The sequence below is a fragment of the Lontra canadensis genome, unplaced genomic scaffold (assembly GCF_010015895.1).
Source record: "Lontra canadensis isolate GAN:19392208 unplaced genomic scaffold, GSC_riverotter_1.0 scaffold3, whole genome shotgun sequence".
Lineage (NCBI taxonomy): Eukaryota > Metazoa > Chordata > Mammalia > Carnivora > Mustelidae > Lontra > Lontra canadensis.
Genome location: NW_022630997.1, coordinates 14,342,891 through 14,356,819, shown reverse-complemented (window position 1 = coordinate 14,356,819; position 13,929 = coordinate 14,342,891). Strand labels below are relative to the sequence as shown.

Genomic DNA, 13,929 nt, shown 5'->3' with positions numbered 1-13,929 from the left:
GCTCTCCGGAAAAAAATTATGCTCTCTGTGTTATTCATTAGAAGGCTTCGTTTTCCTCAGCCATCTAACGTTTGTCATATTTGAGTGCATTAGTGCTTTCGCCAGGGATAAAGATCAATTTCTACAAAGACAAAGAAAGTGTGCTTGCTGTGACTGTCCCAGGAGGTTGGTGGGGGTCTCCTGTGTGCATATGCAGATATTATAATCAGATTAAAAAGCATTAACCAGCTCATTCTGCGCCTTTCAGATATTGAACGAAAGAGCCGCAAAGGAACTGGAGCAGTTTCAGATGAGAAATTCTAAACTTCAGCAAGAGAATGAACAACACAGTTTGGTTTGCGAGCAGCTATCCCAGGAAAACCAACAGAAGTCTTTGGAGCTCAAAGTAAGCACCAAGTGACCTATCAGTTCCTTAGCACGTGCTCCTTCACACCCTATTAATATAGGTTTGCTTTTGTGGCTGGAGCCCTTGGTTAGGTAACCTGTACTAGCCTCAATATGTCAGAGGCAGGCACAAGCTTTCAGTGGTGGTTTTCTGCCTGGAAGGAGATACTTTGATGACTTCCATTCTTCTAAGACCACAAACCTGAATATTGATCACATGGTTATGCAAATGTTTTCGAAAATGAGCTCAGGTGCTCATCTCTGTAACTTAGCCTTGGAAGTAACTAGTTGCCCTCAGCTAGAAACCATTTATGTGGGTGAGTAGCAAAAAGGTCAGATTATATTTTATGATTCCGGAGAAGGTGGAATGGGAGCTGTCGGGAATGGATTAGCACTACTGTGTATCTCCTTCCAGGATTGTGGAACCATGATTCTTACTTTTGTCCTGCAAATTTCAAGACAGTCTCCATTCTTCTCCCAGGACTCAATGAAGACTGCTTGCAAATTATGTTAGATAACAGTTTTTTCTTGGGTACATATTATATACCTACATGCGTAATACAGCAGGTTTATGTTTATCATTGATTCTGAAAAAAATCCATAAAGCCTCCGGTTATGTTTAGGATACTAGACACAAAATGAGTGACCAATCAAGAATGATACATGGGTTTGATCAGTGAATCATAACAATTTTTGCATCACAGGCCCTTTTGACAGTCTGATGACAGCATGCACACACACACACACACACGTGCGCGCGCACACACACACACACACACACACTTATGCACACATCTTGCATCTTGTTTTGAATGCTGTCTCAGGTTTCCAGGATTTTTCTGACTTCTAACCACAGGGTCTGGATTAATAACTACTGAGTTAGAACATTCTAACACTCTAATTGGAAAGGGCCTTAGTTCAGCTAATTTAGACCATGTAAATCTGAGACAGAGGAGCATTTAAAGCAGTCCAGAATGGTTTGACTTGAAACCATTCTTTATGAGAAAGCTGTAAATGGCAGCAGAAATGAAATGGCTACTTAAGGAAAAATAATATATTAGCCCCTAAGGTGAAATTAAAGTAAAAATACTTATGCCATTAATTCTCTTCTTTGATAACAAGAATGGGGCACCTTGAAAGATGGAGTATTGTTGTTATCAGATTCTGAACATACAGAATTCTATTTCCAGCAAGAATCCGAGAATAACATGCCCAGCTCAGTGCAGTTTCTTCCTTGTCAAGAGCTAGGGATAATTGCTAATGTTTATTTGAGGAAGAATCACTGGTTGCTTTTCTGGTAATTTCTAAGAATGGCAAATTTTAAAAAATGAACTTAAATTTAAAGAAGTCACAAAACTCAAAATCCATTGACAAAAATCTAGTGCTTTCTTTTGCTAGAATTATTATTTTGATACTTTTCACCATTATGTAGACTTGCCTGTTTGTGTTGCCCTGTCTGTTTATCTCTATGTATACCCACAGACCCACATCTGTTGAGGAGGGAGGGCCCTTCCACTAGTGTATGTTATTGTCCTACACTGGCCATGTGGGTTCACAAGAGCATTGGAATACGTTATAACATGTTAATAATCTTCTGAGAGAGATCACTCTGTGAGTCCGTAAAAATTGTCCATCAAATATAGCATTTGTACACAAAATTCACATATTTATGATACATATGACTCAGCATTCTTATCCTGTTGGATTCAACAACTCAGTGGTGCCTTGAGACATCAGGTCTGATCAGTCTTTTCATTATTTTTTTTTTTTGCTTACATAGCCACTATTCAGAGAATAGTTTTTCAATTTCTCTCAAGACCAAACAGTGTGTGTGTGTGTGTGTGTGTGTGTGTGTGTGTGTGTGTGTGTTTAACCCGTAGAGCAAACTTGCATTGACACGGGAACAATTTCCTTTTACTGGTTCTGAATTTACCATCATGAAGTCACTGGTCCTTTATTTACCGAGTGTCCCCGGTTAATGGTGTCTCATTAATTCCAGGCCAAAGAGGAGGAAGTCCATCAGATGCGGCTTGACATTGGGAAGCTCAACAAAATCAGAGAACAAATCCATAAGAAACTGCACCAGATTGAAGATCAAAAGTTAGAAGTGGAGCAGAACAGGGAAACTTTAAAAAATCAGATCTTGGGGTTAGAGAGAGGTAAACCAAGGACCACTTTGTGCTTTGTTTTATTCCTTTGTAAACATTTCATTGATGGCTGATGGCATTTGGTGACCCAGGGCTCTACGCGTACAAACACAAGCCATGCCAAATATAATCAGTAAAACAGCTTTCCAGCTGGTGAGCAGCCAATATGCTGGGGACATCATTTTGAATATCTTTCACTTTTTTACCTGAAAAAATTCTTCAACAGACTATCTTGGCACAACGTAAATCCAGCCAAAAGTATTGCTCTGTACTTGTCATTGGAATAAATAACATCTGTACTCTTAGCTCTTGGTTCTGCATGACCTCCTGCTTTAGCCCCTTTTCTCATGGATGATAAGGGATAGATTAAAACGAATGTCCCCCACTAGCAATATTTGGGATAATATTGTACCAAGAATCTAAAAGGCTCCTAACTACTTTACCATGCGGTGAACACTTGTTTTACCTGCTATCACATTTCCCTGTGCAGGAAAAATTTAAGTGCCATGGAAGGCCATTATAGCTCAGAAAAATCATTAAGGATACAAACTATAGGGTCATGTCTACCTGGGTTTGGATCCCACCTTTGTCGTATTTACTTTTGGGGAACGAGATGGACTAATACCCATAAAGCACTTGTGGATAGTACTTAACACATTGTAAGTGCTTACTAACTGGCATCAGTTATTCTCCAGGTATATTACTATTTATATAAGTAGTAAGATAAAATGCCATCTCATTCTGAAAAAGAAAAGAATTGAAAATAGGATTTACTAGTCGAATTTGGTGTGGGAGAAACTGCTCCAGACTTGAAGATAGGGTATCTGGGTTTGAATTTAACTACACCAGAGTATGTGAGGCAGGAACTCGTCATTGAACTTATGTGGGCTACCGTGAGTTGTAGGTCACCGGGTGAGGCAACATAGATCAGAACATAAACATATACACTGCTTCACTAAAAGTTAGGTAAAACCTAGATCTCTAGGTAAGGTTTTCAGAAATCCACTTGATCCTAAACAACATGTGTTTGAAGTGTGTGGGTCCACTTATATGTGGATTTTTTAAAATAAATACAGTACAGTATAAATGTATTTACTTTATTTTCTTAATGCCATTTTCTTTTCTCTAGCTTACTTTATGGTAAGAATATAGTATGAAATACGTATAACATACAGAAGGTATGTTAATGGACTGTTTCTGTTATCCGTGAGGCTTTTGGTCAGCGGTAGGCTATTGGTAGTTAAGTTTTGGGGGAGTCAGAGTTTTAGGTGAATTTCAGCTTCATGGGGGATGGGCATCCCTAACTCCCGTGTTGTTCAACAGTCAACTGTATTTGTTATGTAAGACTTTGAAAAGTACAGATATTTTTTCTTCTCAGACATGAGGAAATAATCTTTTATGGAGGTACAGTTGTGGCTTATCTTGACAATTTGTCCATTCATTCCCTCAGTAGATTGGGTGCCTACTATGTGCAGGCAGTAAGGTTGGCATTAGGTACGTGGAGGTCTCTGCCCTCAGAATGCTGGTGGTCTTGCATGAAGTTTATGATCTAATGTCTTCAGTGACAGGAAGAGAAACGGAATTACTAGATCATATTTTGTAACTGGTTTAGTGACTTACAAAACATTCCCACATTTACATTTCTATATTTTTACTTGAAAGAGTTCTAAGTTTTGGAAAAAAAAATTATTCATTCCGTGTTGGACCCAATCCTTCATCCTTAAATCATGTTCACAGAAATCATCATGCTCTCTCCTCTGGTTATTTTATAGATCTTGTTAACATTATTATTTCTTCTTAGGGAACTCTTTCTTTTAATGTGCCTGATCAAAGAGTGGCATTTCAGCCCTTACATCTCCTAGTTCCTGAACTCAGTCTGGTCCAAAGCTGAGGGAGGGGTTGTGGGAGCTTGATGCCTGGAAAGCCTCCATTTATGGGAGGACACTGACCCCTACCCCTTTCTTCTCCAGACCAGTCCAGAGGATTCCTTCCATTGACTGTCATTCTTAAGAGTTTAACTAGTTCCAAGAATTTAGGGTAAACTTTCCTTGGACAAAATAGTTAGGAGCATGAGTCCTCCATGTGTTATGATTTTCTGTCACAAAACCCAAGAAACTAACTGATAAACTGCCAGAACTAATGAGAGTTCACTGGGGTGGCAGGTTATAAAATAAATATATACATATCTTTTGTGCTTCTTTTTGTACAAAGAACCGGTTAGAATATATGATGGAAAAACCCCTTTTCACAATAGCAACTAAAGTAATAAAATATCTATAAATAAAGTTTCCGGGATACCTGCAAGACATGTATATAAAACATGCTACAGAATTCTATTGAGGGGTATAAAGGAAGACTTGAAAAATGGAGAGATACACAGAGTTCCTGGATGAGAAAGCACAATATGATAAAGATATAAATCTACCTAAATTAATCTATACATTTAATATTTCCAATAAAAATTTCAGTAAGTTATATTGTTGGGACTTGAAAACTAATTCCAGAGATCCTCCAGAAGAATAAACAGGTGACAGTAGCCGTAAAATTCTGGAAAAGAGGAGTGATAAGGGAGCATTTGCCTCACTGGGCATTTAATATTATAAAGCTTCAGTAACCAAAGACTGTGGTGAAAATGCCTGATAAACAGGTCAATGGAAGAAATTGGAACAGCCACAAAAAGACCCAAGGTTATCATCAAGATAAAGGTGTTTCACTCCAGCGTGCAGTATGGATTCTTAAGATGGTAGTATGACAATAAGTTACATTTTGGGAAAAAAAAAGTTAATACCTATGATGTGGAAACCAGAAAACCAAGATCAAGAAGATTTAATGAAATAAAAGCTGAGGGTTTTTTAAAAAAAATATATCAAAGTTTCTCTATATAAAGACAAATTGACGAAAACATTGCCAAGGAGTTAGTATTTTTGTTATATATAAAGAGTTCTTACAAATCCACAAAGGGGATAAACAATTTGTGAGAAAAATGGACATAGGGAAAGTGTGGGCAATTTTAAAAACAGAAATACAAATATATGGTCATTAAACATGAAAAAGTAGTAATGTTACTACTAATCAAAGAAATGTAAATTAAATACAGAGATAGGGTTTTAATAATCTATTGGATTGTCAAAAAGATCGAATAGCATGATAATACCCAGTGGTGATTTGGGTGTGGATTTAAACTGCTATTAGTTTTCTGGAAAGAAATTTGGCAGTAGGAGAGAAATGCCTTTTTTTTTTTTTTTAATCACCTTCAATCCAGGACTTCCTCTTCTAGAGTAACAAATGAACAAGAACTTTCACAGAATTATGGCTTATAATTGCAAATAAATAAGTAAAATGGAAGCAATTTAAGTGTTAAGGTGGGGGATTGGCTAAATAAATTATGCATTTTCGTATAGTGAAATATCATGGGGCCATTAAAATTCTGTTGTAGATGCACATTTATAATATAGAGAGGCATTTATTTTATGTTAGTTAATTATAAAAGCAAGCTACAAAACAGTATGTGTCATATAATTCACTTTTGGTGTATATATATATATATATATATATATATATATGAATGTGTGTATATCTGTATTTTTATGTACACACATTTGCATAGGAAAAAGTCTAGAAAGACATATCAAAATCCTAAGTAGATTCTGGTTGACTTGAGATTTTTTCCCTTTTGCTTATTTGGATGCCTCATTTGTTTCTGTATTCATAATTACTTGTATAATTAAAAAGATTTAAAAAGAGCAAGGACTTTTGGAGTCAGAGAAACCATGCTCCTAGCCTCAGCCCTTCTTGGTTGCAGATGGGTAGCATGTGTCTTAACCCCGCTGAGACTCAGTTTCCACGTGTTCAGTGGGGCAGGAGACCTGCACTGAGCTATAATGAAGATCATGGAACACTCAATAAACAGGAATTTTATAGCTGCAGATAAACCTGTAAAGCAGTTTCTCTATTGCATTGGCTTTGGCCTTGGCAGATTCTTTCTTGGGTCAGCTCCATATTTCTTCTTCTTCTCCTTGGTCATTTAGAGGTGGAGGCTTCAAAGAAACAAGCAGAACTTGATAAGAAAGCGATGGATGAGCTTCTGAGGGAAAGGGACATATTAAATAAGGTAAGTGTGTTCCCATAGTACCGGTAAATAAATGTCCTTCTTTAATGCTATGATATCTGCCTTTAACCGGTTGTGCAGGGGAAAGAAAACTCTGAAGCGAACAAAAGTAGATTAGAAATAAATAATCGTGCTCTGTTTTCTTCCAAGCTGCCAGGCACAGTCCACCATTTGTGGGCTGAGAACTGAAACTGCGATATTACCTGTGAGCACAAAGGGATGTGGGGGGAATTATCATATAAACGAGCAGGGGATTTAAGAGCGTTTTGTGGATTTTGATTTTATTGCTGGTGTATTATTTGGCATCCTAAGCAGTTGATCAAAATTGTTGAATTTAATATCTATAATCTGCAACTTTGGCTAATCCAGAAGATACAAGTGAGCGCTGATACAGTATTACCTTCAAGGAATTTGGTGTAAGAAAGGCCAGTTGATGCCATAAACCTTTCCTCCATCTTTTGGGGACTGTTGTAGGTTTTTATTTTTGTTTTCAGCTCTTATATCTCCTAGTTCCTGAGCTCAATCTGGTCCAAAGCTGAGGGAGGGGTTGCAGGAGCTTGAGGCCTGGAAGGCCTCCATTTATGGGAGGACACTGACCCCCACCCCTTTCTTCTTCAAACCAGTCCAGAGGATTCCTTCCATTGACTGTCACTCTTAGAGTTTAACTAGTTCCAAGGATTTAGGGTAAACTTTCCTGCTCAGGGATTTCCTCCAGGGAGGAAAAAATCAAAGGGCGAGATGGAGAGTGAGAGGCTCTTTCCAGAATAGTCTATGGCTTTTGGCCAAGACAGTCATCTCATCAAGTAGAAATAGCCTATATTTTTTTACTCCAACTTGCATTATTTCTTTAGGTTTTGCAGAAAGAACAAATATTGACAAAATAGACCACTCTGGAAGCTGGTAGAAGATTATTTAAGGATCCTGGGAAATAATAGGAGATTACCTATCTTTACATGCTGAGCACTCCTTAGAAAATCATTGTTTTTTTGCATAGTCCTGAAAACTATTCCTTTATTTAATAAATTTGCGCATGCAAACAATGTTGTTGGATTTAGAATTTTAAATGTATTTTTTTTTAAAGATTTTATTTATTTATTTGACAGAGAGATCACAAGTAGACAGAGGCAGGCAGAGAGAGAGAGGGAAGCAGGCTCCCTGCTGAGCACAGAGCCCGATGTGGGACTCGACCCCAGGACCCCGAGATCATGACCTGAGCCAAAGGCAGCGGCTTAACCCACTGAGCCACCCAGGCGCCCCTTTAAATGTATTTTTAAGACATGCATTTAACCTGTTTATATTTTATGAATACTGGTGGCCAACCAATAGATTTTCTGCCATAATAGGACATGTAGCACAACATTAATTTCACTTTTATTTGTTTGATTTGACTAACATCAGTTCCTCTTCCAAGACAGGGTATAGTTTTTTCTTTTCTGGCTACTGTGCCTCCTTTCTTAGTGCTTTGCCCAGCCAGCGTCTGACCCTCTGCAGGTACGCAACCCACCATCACTAATAATACAGTCTTGCCCCACTGACTGGAAATACCCCATACCCCCTTCATTAAATGAATAGTGACATGGTTTTGACAGGCAGCAATGTTAATATATTCTCATTCTTTCAGTGTAATGTTAAAATGGCTTTGTCTTTTATAGAGTGGATGTTGAATTCAATACTTGAAAATCAAGTTGACCTTTTCTATTTTCTGCCTCATCACCCATCTGAGGTATAGTGTGTTTATATTCCAGTGGTTTTCAGACCTGGCTGCGGGTCTCTGTTGCTTAGAGATTTGGGAAGGGACAACAAGGAGCCTTGTGGTACCCAAGGATACATCTGGGCCTCGGGAACTGATAGGAAGCTGACCTGACATTCTTGGGATACACAGAAAGCCCTCTCTCACTACCACTGGATTTCCTGCTGAGTTTTTGCTTTCGTTCTTCTATTTTGGGGAAGAATGCCTCCCTGTTTCCTGGTCTGTTTGGCAAAAAAAGATGACTATCACCACCAGCTCCCAAGTTTACGTCCTCTGTTGAGTTGCAGAAAACTAAAGGCCCTATTTCAGAAGTCGCTGGTTCATTCACCTGCGGCCGGAGAACTGAACCCTCCTGTATGAGCTTGCCTGCCAGAGCAGCACTACTCTATTGACTCCTGGTTTTCGGGGTACAGGCTGACTTCTTGGGCAGCCAAACTTGGAATTTCCATTGCAGCAGCAGAAATCACTCATGCAGCACTAAAAAAAAAAAAAAAAATGTTGGCACCTGGGTCCCCTCCCAGATCCATTGAATCAGAATCTCTAGAGATGGGGCATAGGCATCTGCATTCTTTAAGAAACTGGGCTAGTTGGTGTGTTATTATGGTAAAATAAACACAAGACAGAATTTACCCTGAGTGACCATGAGTACATTGATGGTGTCATGTAACCGTCACTGAACTTAGCTGCAGAACACTTTCTTCATTCCAGAAGGAACCTGTGTACCTGCAAAGCAGTTATTCCCCACCATGCCCCACTCCCCACCCCCCCCACCAGGGACCACGAATCTGCCTTCTTCCTCTGTGGATCTGACTATTTTGGATATTTATAGAACTGGAATCCTGTTATACATGAACCTTTTATGTGTGGTCTTTCCACTCAGAATAATGATTCCAGGCTGCAGCCATGCTGTACCCTGTATCAGGACTTTGTTCCTTTTTGTGGCTGATGAATGTTCGCCTATGTGGATATACCACATTTTGACGACCTGTTCATCAGCTGATGGACTTTTGGGTTGTTTGCCCATTTTGGCTCTTGTGACTGGTGCTGTTGTGAGCATTCGTATACTGATTCTTGTTCAATCACCTGTTTCCAGTGCTGCTGGGTTAGGTACCCTGGAGTGAGATTTTGGATCATATGTTAATTCTAGATAGTTGCATTTTTAATGAGTTGGTTTTATTTTACTTTGTAGTCAAAGCCCCGTTAGGTGAGTAGGTTCTGTTGTTCTAGGCTCCCAGGAACAAGACTAGAGCTGGGATGGAGGTTATCTTTGGGGTCAGCTGGACCTGGACTCAAATCCTGGCTCTGCCACTGCCCTGTTGATTGAACTTGTAAGCAAGCACCTTAACTTCTGAGTATCAATTTCCTACCCTTAAAATGGGAGCAAGATAGTGCTCACTTCCTTGGGATGTTGTGGTCACTTAGTATACCTATGCCTGTGTTTGCCTTGTGCAAAATTAACAGACTAAGCTCTAAATAAGTTGTAGAGAATATGATTATCTTTATTTATCCAAAAAACTATGTGTCTAATTATTTTAGGGATGAAACGGGGTAGATTTATCCAGAAATCCCCACACGTTTTGAGTAACGTGACTGCTCTGTTGTCCTTATTTTTAGAATATGCTTAAGGCGGTCAGTGCGACCCAGAAGCAGATAGACCTGGTAAAGCTCCATGAACAAGCCAAGAGGAACCTGGAGGAAGAAATCCAGAACTACAAAGATGAAGCTCAGAAGCAGAGAAAGATCATCTTTCAGCTAGAAAAGGAGCGAGATCGGTACATCAATGAAGCCAGTGACCTTACCCAAAAGGTAAGATCACTCCTTGATGATGTGACTGCAGACCTTCTCTCTGAAGGTCACACACTGTAGCAAAGAGGATTGCTTCAGATCTGAGCTGGTGGTTTGCATGAGAATTTAAGAGGAACAATGTTGACGGAGGAAAAGCTGTCCCGGGGCTAATCTGGGTCAGACTATGAAACAGACAAGGTCAATGCTTTGAGGGTCTCCATTTCCCCTTTGAGGCCCCTCCCTTGTTGCCCTGCTGTGCAGTTTCCCTGTGTTGGACGCTTGGGTTCGGGGTGGTGGGGTGCTGTCAGCATCCCCATCTCTGTACCATTTGTTCTCACCCCCCACGTCTATCCCTGAAACCCTTGTCCCCTCAGACTGAGGATTCCAACTACTTGTTAGGAGAAAGGCATCTAATTAAATGACCTCAAATTAAGATGTGAGTGACTCCGGGCATCAGGTAAATGCTCACACATTCTAAGGGCATTTTTATTTTTTATTATTTTTTAAAAAGATTTTATTTATTTATTTGACAGACAGAGATCACAAGTAGGCAGAGAGGCAGGCAGAGAGAGAGAGAGAGAGAGAGAGAGAGAGAGAGAGGAGGAAGCAGGCTCCTGCTAAGCAGAGAGCCCTATGTGGGGCTCAATCCCAGGACCCTGGGATCATAACCTGAGCCGAAGGCAGAAGCTTTAACCCACTGAGCCACCCAGGCGCCCCTCTAAGGGCATTTTTATTTCCCAACTGTTGGGACCCTGGAAACCTCACCAGTGATAGAAATTCACACGTTGAGTAACTAAGTCCCAGATCTCTACTTCCTGTAAACTGCGGAGAAGGGAGAGTGCTCATGGCAGCGTCTTGAAAACGACTTCAGGGGTTTCAGATCTGCTTTAATCCATTGTTTTAGCACATGGCCAGCATTCAGCATGAGTGGTTAGACTCTACCGCCTTCAGTGTATTCCCAGATGGCGGAGAACAGGGGGTTTCATGGTGTCAGGAGGCAGTGTTGGAGAATGAAGGAACGTTTTAAGTATGAGGCTAAGAAGAGGGTTTGGGAGAAAAGACTCGTTTAACAAGATGCCCCCCCATCCCCTTGGCAAAATGTTATCTGCTCTGCGGTGTAAGCCCTCTCTTTCATCTCCTCAGTGAAGTCTACAGTGTTTCCCAGCGCTCTTGCATGTTTCACTTTGTTTTGTTTTGTTTTGGACTGGAATCTCAGTGAAGATGACAAGGAGGACAGCCAACATTTGAATTATAAACATTAAGAAAGAGGGAAACAAGCTTCACTGTTAGGAAATCAGCTTCTTTCCGCTTAGACTAAATAAATGCTGAGCAGATGTTTGTAGAATGTAAGTTTGGACTAGGCTATGCTCAGTCTAGCCCAGGCTGAACACGTCTTCCGTGTAAAAGATCCCCCCCTCCCCCACTCTCCCCACACCCGGTGATTCTCACAGCCCTGATTGGGGGCCGTTGGAATACAGTGTGTTTCTTTTCTCACTTAATCATCTTACAAGCACGGTTGATTGATTTCCTGACTCCCAGAAAGCCAGTGGTCGGTCCAGGAACTCGTATTCTCCAATCCTATGCTCCAGCCTGGGCTAGCCCGTCAGGCTGCACATTCTTCAGCTTTGGCTGTAAGAAATAACCCTCAAATCTTCGTGGTTTATAGCAACAAAGATTCATTTTTCATTTGAATCAATGGCATTTGTGGGTCTGCTGGTGCCCTGCTTTGTGTCCTCTTCATTCCACACTGGTTCTGTTGGGATGTGCTGGCTTCTTTCAGAGCGAAAACAGGGTAATAGTGGACCTTGTGATGCTTTCAGAGCTTCTGCTGGGAAGAGAAAGGCACAGGGCTTGTCCACTCATTTCCCCTCGGCCAAAGCAAGTAACATGGCCAAGCCCAGCATCCCTGGGTAGGAATATAATCCTAGTAAGGGGGAGGCACTGTATGCCGAGACAGGAAATGTATCTGAATGTGTGATCTTCCTGCTTCACCTTCCTGGTAATCAGTGTCCCTCCACCTCGGGCTGCCATCACACTATCAAAGTTCACTGTTAAAAATTCCAGTGTGATACTGGTATGACTCCTGGCCTTACAAACCTCACTTCTCACTTCTCAGCAACCTGGGTCTATGCTTTCTAACATTTTTTTTTTTTTTTGCATCCTTAGCACATATAGAAAATATGTCTATAGCTTATGGGAAATAAGGGGGAAACTGTTCAAGGTTGGAGGGGACTAACCTAGGGATGCTAGCTGCCCTGGTTCCACCTGATAGAGTGAGTCAGTATTTGGGTGCATACCTATAATCCACGCAAAACGATGCAATGGTATACTGTGATTTATGGGACAGAGTCCAAGCCCTTTGTTCTCTCTAGAAGGTCCTTCTTTCCCTTTTCTGCCTGGAAAATTCCTCTTTATCCTCAATACCCCGCTCAAAAGCTCATCTCCGAGCTCAAACCTGCTCTGAGTCTCTTCTTTATGGGTTTGTTTGTGTCTTTGCAATGGTACTTACCATCCTTAGAGTAATTATTTTCTTTGCACATTTGTTTTTCCAACTTTACAGTGAGCTCTTGGGAAGAAAGTTTTATCTCATTCATTTCTTCATTTCTTCATTTCTAGTGTGCCAGTAAATAGTAGGCACACTAGAAGTGTTTGCTAAACAAATGGATAGATGTTGAGTGGTAAAAAGGAGGCTGTCACTGATTTTAATATAGGATTATTGATTTTTCAGTTTCCTTGTAAAAATGTAGACGTACCAAGTTTTGCTGGTAACTGTTTTTCATAATTCTGATGTTTAACTTCACAAGATTGTATAATGTGTCACTAAATCATTTAAGCATAAGTTCTTAACAAATTCTTTATCAATTGTAATTTTTCTATTTCTTTCTTAACCTCTGACAGCATGTATCAGTTGCTACAGCAACCTGGGTCGTCTCTAGACGACTTCTTCTTCTTCTTCTTCTTCTTCTTCTTCTTCTTCTTCTTCTTCTTCTTCTTCTTCTTCTTCTTCTTCAAGATTTTGTTTATTTGATACACAGAAAGAGGAGAGAGCAAGCACAAGCAGGGGAGTAACAGGCAGAGGAAGAGGGAGAACCAGGCTCCCCACTAAGCAGGGAGCCCATGTGGGACTCTTATCCTAGGACCCTGGGATCATGATCTGAGCCAAAGGCAGACACATAACTGACTGAGCCACCCATTTTAGAGAAAGAGAGAGAGAGAGGGAGTGAGCTCAAGGGGAGGGGCAGAAGGAGAGGGAAAGATTAAATCTCAAGCACACTCTGCAGAGCCCGACTTGGGGCTTGATCTCACAACTCTGAGATCATGACCTGAGCCGAAATCAATAGTCCAATGCTTAATCGACTCAGCCACCCAGGCACCCCTGGACCACTTATTAAGGACCTGCATGTCCCTTTTTTTTTTTTTTAAGATTTTATTTATTTACTTGACAGAGAGAGAGATCACAAGTAGGCAGACAGAGAGGTAGGCAGAGAGAGAGGGGGAAGCAGGCTCCCCGCCAAGCAGAGAGCCTGATGTGGGGCTCGATCCCAGGATCATGACCTGAGCCGAAGGCAGAGGCTTAACCCACTGAGCCACTCAGGTGCCCCTGCATGTCCTTAATACATATAAGAAATATGTCCCTCCCCATATTTCTTTCTTTTCTGCTACACACACACACCTCATTCCCACAAACAGAACATTCCCTTTCCTGAACTCTATTTGATATCAGGGGCTGGAGATAATGTCAGGATACTGATGTT

The 13,929-nt window shown here is 40.6% G+C and overlaps 1 protein-coding gene across 6 annotated transcripts in view; it reads left to right on the top strand.

Moving 5' to 3' along the window:
- Positions 1 to 13,929, top strand: part of CFAP58 (cilia and flagella associated protein 58) — a 117,541-nt gene that overhangs the window by 35,878 nt on the left and 67,734 nt on the right. For all 6 annotated transcript variants that reach the window (XM_032880589.1, XM_032880590.1, XM_032880601.1 and 3 more), the window contains 4 exons: positions 248 to 385; positions 2,384 to 2,543; positions 6,560 to 6,642; positions 10,004 to 10,195. In XM_032880589.1, the coding sequence (XP_032736480.1) occupies positions 248 to 385; positions 2,384 to 2,543; positions 6,560 to 6,642; positions 10,004 to 10,195 (573 nt within the window). The remainder of the gene's footprint in view (positions 1 to 247; positions 386 to 2,383; positions 2,544 to 6,559; positions 6,643 to 10,003; positions 10,196 to 13,929) is intronic.